Here is a 15699-nt window from a genome sequence, read left to right on the forward strand (position 1 = left end):
TGATAGAATAAAATAAGGTACTACGACTTTGTACCTAGAACACATTATTATTTATAAAAAGTGTTGCGACAGCGTATGTCTAACTATTATAGTTATGCCGCAATAATTTTATTTTTGCGGCTCTTTTATTTAAAAAACATAAAACAACGTCAAATATCGTTGAAATTTTTGTTAAAAACCCGAGTGGAGCCGAAGCGGGCCGCTAGACTATACATATAATTAAAATTGGAGTGTCTGTTTGTAATATTGAAATAACCGCTTTTTACTACATGCGTATGACGGTACATACACAAAAATAATTTTTTTTACAATTTTTGTCTGTCTGTCTGTCTGTTTGTTCCGGCTAATCTCTGGAACGGCAGGACCGATTTTGACGGGACTTTCACTGACAGGTAGCTGATGATATAAGGAGTAACTTGGCTACTTTTCTTAGACTAGCTTTTCCCCGCGGCGTCACCCGCGGTACGACAATAACCGCGGGTAACATCGCGGGACTCAACTGTCAATAATAAAATTTAATGTTTCCGAAGCGAAGCGAGGGCGGGTCGCTAGTAAACTAATAAAATTGGACCGCAATAGCTCCTGTTGGCACTTCAGCGAATATTTATAGCATAATTTTAATGACGGGTGTCGCTTTTACTCAAACTACTGTTTTAAGAAAACAAAACGTGAAACGCCCGGATACTGTGATGAAAACATCTATGAATCCATTCCATTCACAACTTCTTTGTGTAAGACAACAACAATGAAGTTACTCATAAAGTTTTGCGGCTTAGCCTAAAAAGTGCATATTAATTACAATGCACCGGTGCATTCAAGGTAAACATGTGTTTGTAAGGCGAATAAAGCTCCCCCAGTTCTATGACACGACCAAATTCCTACTATTTTTTTCTTTTTTCTTTAATTGCAACCATTGTTCGACGTTCATTTCGAATCGTATTCGATAAACAATTACTGTTGCATTGCTTTACAATGTTAATGAACACGATGCTCTGTGTGTTTAGTACGAGTTTTTTAACGTTCTCGATATCGTAAAAGTTAACTCAAATTTGTATGGAGTCTAATCACTGGTGGTAGGACCATTTCGGCCATAAAGCAGTAATGCGTTTCGGTTCGAAGGGTGGGGTAGCCGTTGTAACTATACTTGAGACCTTAGAACTTATATCTCGAGGTGGGTGGCGCATTTGCTTTGTAAATGTCTATGGGCTCCAGCAACCACTTAAAGTGGGCTGTGAGCTCGTCCAACCATCTAAGCAATAAAAAAAATAAAAAATAAAGTTGGAACGTTTGCTTACGTTTGCCGCTAGAGGCGCTGTTCCAACTGCATACAAATTCGCGTTAACTTTTACGCTATCGAGAACGTTAAATAACTCGAACTGAGCACACTGGAAACGGTTCCGATCGGTCACTGTTCATAATTAATTTGAAGTGATACGGTGCACGGGATCTGTTATTCAACAATACGTTCCTTTTGTTGTCACCTATATATTAATACGTGAAGCAAAAACTTTGTACCTCTTTATACGAAAATGGTGCAGACGGAGGTGTATGAAATTTCCCCCGCTTATAGAGAATATAGCGAAAGAGTGCAGAATGTTAATACTTTTTTAAATTATTCATAAAAAATACATTAAATCAATAAAAAAAAACATTACACACACTACCATGTATTTGACACACACACGCATGCATACTATTTGTTTATTGTCAAACTTTTCTTAATTACAGACATTATAACAGAATATAAGCATTCTGTTATCAAATTGAGAGTAGATTAAATATTGTTTGTCTTTATTAATATTTGTTTAAAGGAAGTCTTGGCGAAATCTTTGACTATAGAAGTATAATAAATAGTATTTGATAATAGAACCCAAATAATGTTCAAACTTATAATTTCAATTAATTATAGTCGAATTTCGACTACTACGGTTCCGCTAGTAGTCAAAAATACACGTCCATTTTAACTAAATAGAAACGATCAATCACTCGTTTACTTGTATTGTCCTCTAATGCAAAAGGCAATAAAATGGAAAGTTATGTAAAACCCAGTCGAGCGATGTCACGTAGACGTTTAATTTATGTAATTTTACTGACCGACCACCGCCGAACAGCGGATCGAATGCCGCTTCGATATCTATTGTCGTCGAAGGTAAGATTAAGACTATTGATACAATCGCTAGCCTCAGAAGTTCAAGGTCGGATATACATGTTTATTTAAAGGCCGACGTATTAATACCGAAGTTACAACAAAATTATTACATTCCGTGAGTTCCTACACGTGTACACGTCACCTAAACGCATTGCGAAACGTGCTGCCGACGCAGAATACATTTATTACATTTAATTGTCGTCGATTCGTGTAGGTGCTTACAGGTAATAGGCGTTTTTTTTTTTTTTTGCTTCGATGGGCGAACGAGCTCATAGCCCACCTGGTGTTAAGTGGTTACTGGAGCCCATAGACATCTACAACGTAAATGCGTCACCCACCTTGAGATATAAGTTCTAAGATCTCAGTATAGTTACAACGGCTGCCCCACCCTTCAAACCGAAACGCATTAATTACTGCTTCACGGCAGAAATAGGCAGGGTGGTGGTACCTACCCGTGCGGACTCACAAGAGGTCCTACCATCAGTAATTACGCAAATTATAATTTTGCGGGTTTCATTTTTATTACACGATGTTATTCCTTCACCGTGGAAATCAATCGTGAACATTTATGGGCGTATACTGTGTGTTTGCCCCTACAGGTTGGTACTTCTGCCTAATTCTGCCCTTATGCCTCCGTTGACCCTACCACCGTAATTTATAAGATAAATGATATACTACCTAGACATCAGAGCTGTAAGGTCGATTCTACTTCTGCCATAATCACTTAGATACACGTTCGTATTTACATAGGTGATTCATTGAATTTTTTCTCCGTCTATTTATTATGTATAATATTTTTTCACCCTTAGTATCTCGATTGCCAGACTATAACTCTCAAAGAGATTATTTGAAGAAGTTTGATCCTGAAAATGTTTGCATAAGTCTAAGTTACATTAAAAACTAATTAGAGTTTAAAAAAATATAAATCCTCGATAATCGACCTTATGCTTTTACAGTTTAGATATATTCTTAATATTTGTTAGCCACAACAACTGCGAATGCGAACAAGTATGATAACATACAATTTAGGACGTTACGTAGCTAGCTGTCAAAGTTGAAATTATCTTGCCAAAAATCTAAGCGTTGGACAATCGTAAACGATTCTTACCGAAATCGTTGAGCAATCGCGATTTGTAAATGTAAATTCACCTTAATACGTACTATGATGGATAAATGTTGTGTTAAATGAGTCGTCTATTATCAAAGGTGGCAATCTGTGCATTTGGACAAAAAAATGTTATTGATATGTCAATACAGATTGATTTGAATATAATCGTCTCCTTCAAAGAATACGGTTCAAAACCTGCATTAAATAAAGGTTAATACTTAACCTGTTATTTATCTAAGATGTCGTTCAGAAGAGTTTTGTGACTGCCAATGGAATACAAAGTCAATAATTCGTTTTTCTGATTTACCAATAATTGTCGAAAAGTCACATTGCCGGCTTTGATATTAGTCGACTCAAATGACCAACGGTCAATAACGTGGGCGTGTAAACTCGAATTAGAAACAAAACGCTAAAGCTAACACGGAACTTGAAAATGCATTACGTTTTTTTTTTGTTATGACAATGGTCAGAAGGGCTTAATGCCGCCCACTTTTAGACATAAGGTCGATGTTTCAGTTATTTTGTAAACGACTCTGCCATGCTGCAAATTGGGTTCCACAATTGTTTCACGGTAAAAATAAATAAGATACCTTCTCTATCATACTCAAAATACTTCACCACACGAGACTAGTACGTAAATTCGATAATTAAATAATTTTATGTGCTCTGATGCTTAGAAAAATTAGTCGGCTGTCGCGTTGGTTTTGAGCCCCGCCATAGTTTCACTGGATACGAATACAACGAACGTTTCTACAATATTAACGAAGTCACGGAAGATACCAATACCTATACCTATAATTACCTACGGGTGTGTAATAGAGAAGTGCGAAGTGCCTAGTAGATAAATGACCGGAAACGTAGGTCTTCTGAAATAATAGACGGTCAGACTTTCATCGTGTAATATATCTCGTGAACTCAACGAACAATGAAACCAACGCCAGTACAAAATAAAAAGTTCTCAAATTCAAATTGAAAGCGTTATCGATTAATCAATCGATATTGCAAAAATCGAATTGTTACGTAATCACGTAACATTTCAGTTTTTGCAATAAACCTTATAAGCAAATATTGTGACGACGCTTACGTCAACTGCAAATGCATATGTTCTCAATAGTCACAGTTAAATCATAAAATACACACAATCGTCGGCTGAATCACGCGAGATCCGATAAAAGACCATTGTGCTGTTTGAAATTTTTATGAAGCACATCTAATGGATGGCCACGGTGATTAGACGGACGCACGATTATAATTCGGTATCGGTCCTTATAATAAGCTCACGTTCTAGACTAGTGTGCTTAGTGCGAGTTTTTTAACGTTCTCGATAGCGTAAAAGTTAAATCATATTTGTATGGAGTTGGAACGATTGACTACGTTTGCCGCTAGGGGCGCTGTTCCAATTGCATACGAGTTTTATTTGTTGTTAGGACTTGTTGTATAAGCTTGGTCGGGGCAACGCGTGACAGGCACACGCGGCCTAGCAGACGGGCGTTCGCGGTCGCTAGCCGCAGTACCGACGACGGTTTCATATTACCACTAAGAACGCGGCATGATTTTTAATTCGCAAGTACTTGTCTTGTTGCATCGAGCGCCGCAACTTGACGCCTGTCAGTCTACATCACGATCATTGGCTCACCATCGCGATGCAAAACAATAAAACAAAAAAATCACACTTTAAGCACTTGGCATGAATCTATATCGTCTTCTCGCATTAAAACTGTATAATCTCGAAACTTACTAATTTTACAGGAGAGTATTTGAAAGGTTTAACATGTAATATATTTAATATTAATCATCTTTGCAACACTTATTTTTTTCTAGTTACATTACAGTCTTTTAAAGTAAGATAAAATTATGTATTAATTTTGTTAATAGTAGTCTAAAAAGGGAAACTAAAAAAAAAAACTACGCTCTATTGACAGTAATTATGAGAAAAATACTGGTGATACCAAATATTTCCGCATCTTAACTCAATTTCGAATATTTTTGGAAATTGTACACTTTTTTAATGCGAAAAGGCGATATGTAATAGCATGGTATTTAAGCGGATAATTTATGTGAGAACAAACTTTCCAATTTATTGACGTGTACGATTGATGGCCGGCCGCCGTAATCGTTGTCTTTGTTAAGCCAAAATTACGTCTAATTAGAGAGAGAGAGAGAGAGAGAATGCACTTTATTGCACACCAAAACACAATTTACATTATTTTTACTGGTGGTAGGACCTCTTGTGAGTCCGTGCGGGTAGGTACCATCGCCCTACCTTTTTCTGCCGTGAAGCAGTAATGCGTTTCGGTTTGAAGGGTGGGGCAGCCGTTGTAACTATACTTGAGACCTTAGAACTTATATCTCAAGGTGGGTGGCGCATTTACGTCGTAGATCTCTATGGGCTCCAGTAACCACTTAACATCAGGTGGGCTTTGAGCTGGTCCACCCACATAGCAACAAAAAAAAAAACATTAAAAAAAACAGTCAAAAAGCAAATACATTTGTACAATAGGGCGGTCTTATCGCTAAAGGCGATCTCTTCCAGAAAAACGTTTAATTTACAGAAATTAACTGAATTAACAGAATTAACTGTCTTAAGTCGAATATTTAGGACAGTTCACCTTGACTGTTTTCAAGAGATACACCAAAGAGAATAAAATTAACGAAGCGAGAAGCTCTCAATCTTGAATAAAAAATTTAAAAAAAGACAAGTTGCATTAATCGCACGGTACACGACAATCGTAATTGTTATTTTAACGAGCTATTGTTCCACGTAAATTCAATATTTATCGTCATCTTTTGATACTTTACAATATAACGGCTCTATTAGAACACGTTATTTGGAATGTATTCGTCAGATGTTATTTTTAAAGAGTATCTGATATTGGTGTAGGACGTACGAAGTCTGACATCTCTATCCAGTATTCTACTCTTAGTCAAGGTTGTTTGAATTTATGTTATAATAAAGCTTAAATTTATATGATACATTATTAAAAAAATATATCATCACACATTGTTGTACAATCGTAACTTTACATGAAAGACAACATTGTGACGCCTTAAAGGACTTTTTTTATTGTTTCGATGTGTGGACGAGCTCACAGCCCACCTGGTGTTAGTGGTTACTGCGTAAATGCGCCACCCACCTTGAGATATAAGTTCTAAGGTCTCAAGTATAGTTACATCAAGAACAATTGTTAATGCAAATCTAACTAACTTAGGGAATATGTCCTCTAAATTTTTTTATTTACTTTACTCCCACTGACTTAGTAATAGTTGTCAGTCCTCCCTATTTGTTTTTTGTAGTTTGAAACGTGCAATATAATTTGCAGATCGAGAAACCGGTGACAGAAGGCCTGTCTCACAGAACACGTGATCAATGGGAAATCGATCGTGCATCATTGAAGTTTGTTCGGAAACTCGGCCACGGTCAGTTCGGAGAAGTATGGGAAGGATTGTGGAACAACACGACTCCGGTCGCGGTGAAAACTCTCAAATCCGGCACAATGGACCCAAAGGATTTCCTCGCTGAAGCGCAAATCATGAAGAAGCTGAGGCACAACAAACTAATCCAGCTATACGCTGTGTGTACTCTTGAAGAGCCTATCTACATAATCACCGAACTCATGAAACACGGTTCTTTATTGGATTATTTACAAGGTAATTATTACGCTACTTTTCGTGTAGATGTTGCGAAACGAAAAACGCCGCTATGACCACTTAGTTTAGACTCAATTTTGAATGAAGCAAATTTATTTTTATACTAGCTTTTGTCCGCGTGGAATAGTTACTTTGGCATAACGCTAAATTTTACCCCCCACTTCATTTACGTAGAAAGTGAAAATATTTTTGAATTATAGAATGTTAAGGAGCTATTTGAATCCCTATTTTGAAACATTTTCTATTTTGGTACTCCACTTGTATTGGTTTTACCGTGATGTTATATAGCCTATATAGCCTTCCTCAATAAATGGGCTATCTAACACCGAAAGAATTTTTCAAATCGGACCAGTAGTTCCTGAGATTAGCGCGTTCAAACAAACAAACTCTTCAGCTTTATAATATTAGTATTAATTTTTTTGCATAAGGAAAACGTGACGTTAACGCATACCGCCCTCCATATTTCATAACGAAATGGCGTTCAATGTGCATGTACCGTTTCTGAATTCGCACATATCTTTAACGGGTCCTTCGATTAAAATCTCTGTTCGTAATTAAATTTGTATCTTCACCGGCGCCAGTTCCCTCTTTGTTCTGTCATTATGATTCGTGTTATAAAACCCTCTTTGATAATTTCGATTACGGAGAATTTGCGCCCGTGACAATGACAGCGTTCATCCTGCCGCAGACGCCATTGTTATATACGGATGTGTGAGAGAACGTCGCTTATGAATTAGTTAGTTTATGTTGAAAAAAATACGTTTTGAGTTTCGCTCTGAGAACATTCAAATTAGCGTCATTGAAACGTTTAGTCTGAAAATAGAAAACAAAGGCATAAAAATATGCTTTCAACTTTTACCTTTAAAATCTTTAGTTATGTATGTATATGCGTCGTTCTTCCCAACGAATGAATCAATCGAAGTCACACCGAAATATTAGTTGAGTTAAAGCTGAGGCTTTTTCAACCGAGATTTGTTTTTTGTAATGTCTTAGTAGTAGTAGTAGTCCTACGCTGGTACAAAAGGCCCTCACAAGCTGTCTCCACTTTTTTACTGGTGGTAAGACCTCATGTGAGTCCGCACGGGCAGGTACCACCACCCGGCCTATTTCTGCAGTGAAGCAGTAACGCGTTTCGGCTTGAAGGGTGGGGCAGCCGTTGTACCTATACTGAGACCTTAGAACGTATATCTCAAGGTGGGTGGCGCATTTGCGTTGTAACTGTCTATGGGCTCCAGTAACCATTTAAAGTGGGCTGTGAGCTCGTCCAACCATCTAAGCCAGCGGTCGGGGAACTTTTTTAATTATTACCCTAAAATATTTTGTGTAAGTTGATATTACCCCATGGCGAAGAACAAAAAAATATTTTAAATATTATTTATAATATTAAAAAAATATTCTTTTTAGTATCTTTCATATTATAGCCCCCATGATAATGTTGAAAAGAAAACAATAACTAATAATTTAACGATTCTAAAGAAGTTTCACTTCAATATATACTTTTTACTCACAAAAGTTTCATTTTTACCCCCCAAAATTTCATTTTACCCCATTTGGGGTAATTTACCCCGGTTCCCCTACCGCTGATCTAAGCAAGCAATCTAAGCAATAAAAAATAAAAACTTCACCCTGTCTTGCGCTTGTTCCTTGTCATAGTTCCAAGTTAGGATTTACTATCTCGCTTTCCAGAGTGCGTCTCGGTAATGTATCGTTGTGTCACTTTAGGTAAAGGTCGCGGTCTGAAACTGCAGCAGCTGATCGACATGGCAGCCCAGATAGCGGCCGGCATGGCGTATCTGGAATCGCAGAACTACATCCACCGAGACCTCGCGGCCAGGAACGTCCTCGTGGGCGACGGTAACATCGTCAAGATCGCCGACTTCGGACTGGCCAGACTGATCAAAGTGAGTCGCTGTCATATGTCAATTTGAAACCAGACGCGGCTTGATAATTTCAATATCGAACTTTCAAAGTTCTTACGCCGGGTCCGACCAGATCGGTCATAAGTACCAGGGTAGGTACGTCTGCCGTGAAACAGTAATGCGTTTCGGTTTGAAGGGTGGGGCAGCCGTTGTAACTATACTTGAGACTTTAGAACTTATATCTTAAGGTGGGTGGCACATTCACCTTGTAGGTGTATATGGGCTCCAGTATCCACTTAACACCAGGTGGGCTGTGAGCTCGTCCACCAATCTAAGCAATAAAAAATAAAAATAAATTACCAAATACCTGTGAGAAATGAGGCTGTATTTTTTATTGCATTCCACACCAACTCTCACGTTTGCAAGTCAATTTTGATATTGAAAGGAACGAAACACTAAAATAATTGAGTGCCGCCTCATTCGTTTAATTACGTTCACACGATAAATCGAATTTCCTGTAAAACCGTACACATTTACACACGTACACGTATACAAAGGAAGTTTAAAGAAGTGAGGTGCTAAAAATAAACAAGAAAGCAAATGAAGACCGACCGCAAACCAGCCGTTTGTGGCTTTTCCTCGCTCGCTTCGGCTAACTTGTATGACTCAAACGTGTAACTCTAAAAAAAAAGTCTCGACGAAGACCGATTGAATACGTAGTGAATTCATAACAACAACAACAACAAAAAAAAGACGTACGGTCTGCAAACAACATATTTTTGTTTTACGTAAACTGCATGAAAATTGATAATAAAAATTGTTTTACGATGCTCGTTTGCATTACACTGTGTCTCAAACATAATAGCTTTTAGTTTATTTCTTCAAATCTACCGAAAAAAAATATAGGTTTATTAGCCTATATTTGGACCGTTTATTTTGAAAGTGGTGTAAGTCCATTTTCTTTGTTTCGAGAAAATTAAAGGTTACTATATTTGTTGATTTAAAAATACAGGCAAATCATATGAGGTCTGGCTATGCCACCTACCTCTGCCAATTGGATTTACACCACTTTCATAATCGATGATTATGCAATTTCATTTACCGACCGATTTTAAGTTGTACAAAACATGGGATTTTTTTGAGAAATTAAATACGGACTAATTATATATAAAAAAATTACATTAAATTAAGCATGAATTACGTGATAGCTAATTTTTCTCAAAAATGGACTTACACCACTTTCAAAATAAACGGTAAATTTATTAGTACTACAATTAAATCGAATGTTGTGTATTTCGTAATGATTATCTTTAATCGACCGCTATGAAGAATGTTCAATGAATTATCATTTTGACTAACACGGTTCTAATGAATCAGCAAGCTCTGACGTCAATCGTATTAGTTCATATCATAAACATCAATTAATAAAATAATAATATCTAATTACAATTAATTCCAACATTGCAATATTATGTGTAAGGATAATTATATAATATGAAATTGCATGCATGCTATGGAATGCCATTTTAAAATTTTACAAATATAACTTCTAAAACAAATCTCTTAACATTCATCCCGCATTGCCCACAGGAAGACGAATACGAAGCTCGCGTGGGTGCAAGGTTCCCTATAAAATGGACAGCACCCGAAGCGGCGAACTACAGCAAGTTTTCAATCAAATCTGACGTCTGGTCGTTTGGAATCCTGCTTACTGAGCTCGTCACGTACGGCCGGACCCCTTACCCAGGTATGCTCATAAGGCACGGTCATCAACAAAAGTAGTTGCGATTTGTGAATATAACCATCGGTACTTCAAACACAAACCCTCGAAACAAGTGCACCGCTTACTCCATAATTATCTAGAATACCCGTCCACTTCGCTGGGCATTTAAAATTAACATTATTATTTCTCACCCCCACAAAGATTCTCATCATTAACGCCCCCGCAACTGGTGTAGTCAGTCTAACACTCATATAAATATTAACCTATCCATTAAGTACGTGTATTTTCTACATGGATACCAAGTTTCAAGTCAATCGGATGCATGATTCAGTAGTTATAACGGAACATCCGTACAAACCACTGTAGATTTATATATTAGTATAGATAAGATTGTCCTTACCCAGGTATGCTCATGAGGCCTGGTCATCAACAAAACGAGTGGCGATTTGTGAATGACTTGAATGTTTTAAAAATAAAACCTCGAAACAAGTGCACCGCTTACTCCATAATTATCTAGACTATAAGATTTTTATATCTGGTAAATATTTAGAAAATAATGTGAATTCGGCTTCCTCAAGATGTTTATTTCTCCAATCGTTTATCTGTAGTATTATAAATATATTTTTTCCTGCTCTATACGTCAGACTAGTTTCAATCTTGAGCACTTGGTTGTAGAGTATTTGTAATGTTTGGTTGAGGAAATAATGCCCTATAATATGCAAGACGAATTCATCGGTGAAAATGTTAATATATCATTTGTATTTTTTCATGAATTTTATTTATTATACCTTAATTTAAATTAAAAAAATTAATATGACGACCACGATCGCACTGACAAAAGTTATACGACAAAGAAAAAAAAGTTCAAAATTACAGAAATTGCTTATTAACGAATGTTTGTTTTAGGCATGACCAATGCTGAAGTACTACACCAAGTGGAACACGGGTACCGCATGCCGTGCCCGCAGAATTGTCTGCCGGCCCTCTACGAAATCATGCTGGAGTGTTGGCACAAGGATCCCCTCAAACGGCCCACCTTCGAGACCCTGCAGTGGAAGCTCGAAGACTTCTTCACCATGGACAACTCGGAGTACAAGGAGGCGTCCACCTACTGAGCCAGGCCTTCCCTGCCGCCCCATCGACACGCACACTCGCATTATGTAAGCGCACCGATTACATATTCAATTTGTTCTCATGGCTTCATATCTCGAAGAATCCATAATATTATTTGTCGAGAATTTTAGCTAATTTGCAAGGCACCTAAAATTACTATTCTGGTATTATGATATTCTTTAAAAGATAATTTAATAATTGTAGCTTTATATGATAAACCTTCTAACATAAGATGTTACATTCATATAAATAGTTAAAAGATACCTTCTGACTCGCCAACTTTAATAGATGTGCTGTAAAATGTTTATAAGATAAAATATTTTTTTTATTGCTCATATGGGTCGACGAGCTCACAGCCCACCTGGTGTTAAGTGTTAAGTTACTAAGCCCATAGACATCTACAACGTAAATGCCGCCACCCCCCACCTTGAAATATGAGTTCTAAGGTCTCAATATAGTTACAACGGCTGCCCCATCCTTCAAACCGAAACGCATTGCTGCTTCACGGTGGAAATAGGCAGGGTGGTGGTACCTACCCGTGCGGACTCACGCGAGGTCCCACCACCAGTAAAAAGGGCTCCGGTAACCACTTAACATCAGGTAGGCCGTGAGCTTGTCCACCAATATAAGCAACATAAGAAAAGAAAAAAATAAAATAGTAATAACCGTGGTTCGTTGTTTGCAGGCACCGTTCGGCGTGCAGGGTGCGGCGCTGTACCACGTGCCGCCCGAGCTGCAGCGCTGTCCGCACGCGCACCGCGCCGCCTAGCTCGCCCGCACCGCGCCCGCACCGAGCCCGCACCGAACCCGCACCGCAATGCTGTGTGTACAACATTAACCCTTCAATTCGCATCGTCGACAAATCAAAAATCACGAAACCATTTTCCATCATCCAGTACATTTTTGTCGCGAAGCTATCAAATTATCCGATTCTCTAATTTTATGAAATTCGGTAAACAATGAATACCTGAGATATATAAATATATAAGCCGACTTATTTGTATACATTTACAAAAGTTTATTGTGAGGCTTGTATATTTGATTTTTTTGCTGAAGATATAACACTGCCCTTGTTTGTGTGCCGCCACTGCAATTAGGTTCTTTTTTTTTTTTCTAAATAAGTTGGAATTTTAATTATACAACCAAGATGGCCGGTATGATGCTAAATTTCCACGAACGAATTTAAGGGTGGATGAACTTAATAAATATACTTGTGCGTTCGAACCCAGCGATCGCAGCGCAGGTCAATTTGAAAAACCTTCGTCTCGACTATACCTCTGACATAATAATATTAAAAAATTAGCTTAAATCGTTCACTTTATGATCACTATACACATGCTCATTATCATTCATAAAATAGTCGAGTGTTCTAAAAAAATCAACAATTGTTTTCTGTTCTCGTCTTGAGGATTACCGAGCATGTTTTAATGCAAACGAAGCACGTGTATTTTGTTATTTCTAATATTTGTCGGTTCCGAATCGGTGGAGTGTAGGTTGCGCGGGCGTGTGTAGGGACGCTATGAGCGTAGTGCGATGTATCGCGTGTTCAGAAGGAACTTTAGGCTCGGCAGGGATTTGTACTAATGTCGTGCGAGATAATGCACGACACGAACATTTGTGTTTCGAGGAAACCGATCGGGTATTTCTCAGCTTCGTGTACCATGTTTATTGTAGACGTAACGGCATTGGTGATTGAAGCCAAATAAAGAACTGAATTTTGTATACATATTAAACGTTCTGATGTTTAGTATTTAGATATTATTTAACGCTGTGTATAACCTTATCGTGTGCTATCGGATGAAAGTCAACTTGTTTAGTATTCGTGTCAGTTTTGCCCCTCGGCCTTATGTTATGATAATCGAAATATATACTTATGATGCTCAACGACACCGGATTAATTTTCGTAATTTCCAACAACAACAAAAAAAAAACTTTTATTTATTCGTGCCAAGACTTTAATTTAAGTAAAAATATAATGTTGCCACATATAATAATAATAATTTGATATGGTAGTGCAATTTATTATGAACCATCTAATACTAATTGGCCTAAATAAGAATTTTAAAGATTTACTATTTATCCTTGATTAATATTTGTTATTTAAAATCACAAGTATATTTTTTTCTTGTTATTTATTTTATTGCAAAACATTTTAAGACGCCAGAGAATGTTGACGAAATTATACAATAACTACTTAGTTTTGACAATGAACACCGCTAGTTTTTAATTACCGAGTGTAAATGCAGGTTATGCAGGAAAGGGGACAGGCTGTAAATATTTATTTAGGATGTATTCACCGTAGGATGACAAAGCTGTTATAAGTTTTCAAAAATCCTTCATCAAATTGTGGTCACCTGAGTGCGCCGCGCGATTTATGAACGAAGTGTTTATATGGACCGTAGTTGAGGGTGTAAACAAATCAACGTTATCCATTGCTTTTTGATGGGATTATTTTTATCTATAACGATTTTCCAATCGTTTTAATCATAGACATGTCCAAAATAACGCGTAATTACTATTATGCGGTAATTAAAAATAGTGGTGCATTCTTTTTGTTTTATTATAGTATCTTGTTTTAATTAAATACTGACGCACTATAATTTTACATGAAGAACTTCAAAAGAATTTCAGTAAATAAACGAAATCAGTTTCTTACTTTACGATTTTGTCTTATTATAAAACAGATGTAGAAGCTAAGTAGTTCTTCTAAAAATGGTTAACAGAACGTACGTACCTCAGATCAAGAAACAAGAAGCAATTCTTTGACTTTCTGTTGTCTGAAAAGAAAAATATTTTAGTAATCAGTTGTATGTCTTCAGTGTAAGCTTTAATTTAAAACGTCTTAGTTTTTTGATCTGAGGACATTACATAATATATTGAATTACAGTGACACCAGCATTCCAATCGAAAAACAAATTTATGAGATTACACACATAAAATGTTTGCCGGGACACAGTAAAAATGCAAATTATTCGCACAAAAAAAAAAAACTTGACCACTTTGGGATTAGGGGTAGATTGAATTTTGCATTTTATGTCACAAAAATATTACAGTATGAGAACGAGTATTCAGCAGTCGAAAATATAATTATGTGGAAATATAAAAAAGGCGGAAAATTGCATTTTTTTTTCCATAATCTTATTATAAACAATAAGCCCACCGCCCTTGCGTGGATGCTAATTACTCGTTGACACGCTGTTACTGTTGCACTGTGAATAGAAGCACGAATTTGGATATGAACGATTTATAAATAAATATTTGATGTGTGTTCATCATTCAACGTTAATAGAAGTTGTCTGTGAAACGGTTTTTAGTATTTTTTCCTATAAGACAATTGATTCCAACACGATTTTAATTATATTTTCCTTGTATTATTTATAATTTATTTTATATTTTACGTTATTAAGTTTTAGCTGTATAAATCTGCTTTAGGCTTACGCTTCAAATGGGAACAGCAGTTCGCCACATCTGTCACTGTCATGGCAATATTCTTTTAAGATTAGGTAGCTAATATTTTATCAAAAACCATCAAACATCACAATGTTACGAAAAGATCGATAAGACGATTAGATGTTAAGTGAAAGAATGAAAGTTAGTACGTTTAAATTAGATGTTATCTAGTAATGGTTACTACTTTACACCTTGAATTGTTAGCGGATTGCGGTATTGTACCACTGTACAATAAATGCGTAGGTGGTATCGGCGTTTGATGTCATATTTCAGGTGTGACTGATGTTTATTGATACTATTTCGACACTTAACTATGGTCTTATTACCTCCGAGTATCAATTAAATATTTTAGTGTATTCCAAGGCCGATGTTACACCGCCTTGGTTCTTTGCTTTCGTTTCATTCAAATGAGCAATTTGTGCGTGTAACATCGACCTAGACGTATGGTTATTATTATTATTATTATTGTCATTCACTTATTTGTATAGTTTTTTTTTTAACACAACAATAAATATAAATGTGGAAATATTTTTTGTTTTATTTATTATTTAATAATAGGTTGGGGAAAAAGTTTCTTCGCATTATAGTTTGTATGAACTTGTAATAAAATATATTTGGCTATACTATTTGTATCTGGCTGGTTTTGGTA

General features: G+C 36.6%; 1 protein-coding gene across 4 annotated transcripts in view; it reads left to right on the forward strand.

The window, feature by feature from the left end:
• The window catches only part of LOC100862655 (tyrosine-protein kinase Src42A-like), a 59947-nt gene extending 44369 nt beyond the window's left edge, over positions 1-15578 (forward strand). For 3 of the 4 annotated variants that reach the window (XM_012693697.4, XM_012693691.4, XM_038017453.2), the window contains exons 4-8: positions 6578-6905; positions 8628-8806; positions 10355-10511; positions 11394-11647; positions 12286-15578. In XM_012693697.4, the coding sequence (XP_012549151.2) occupies positions 6578-6905; positions 8628-8806; positions 10355-10511; positions 11394-11602 (873 nt within the window). In that variant the 3' untranslated portion in view covers positions 11603-11647; positions 12286-15578. 4 annotated transcript variants of the gene reach the window in all.
• Positions 15579-15699: the final 121 nt, after the last annotated feature.

Source organism: Bombyx mori, chromosome 19 (genome assembly GCF_030269925.1).
Source record: "Bombyx mori chromosome 19, ASM3026992v2".
Lineage (NCBI taxonomy): Eukaryota > Metazoa > Arthropoda > Insecta > Lepidoptera > Bombycidae > Bombyx > Bombyx mori.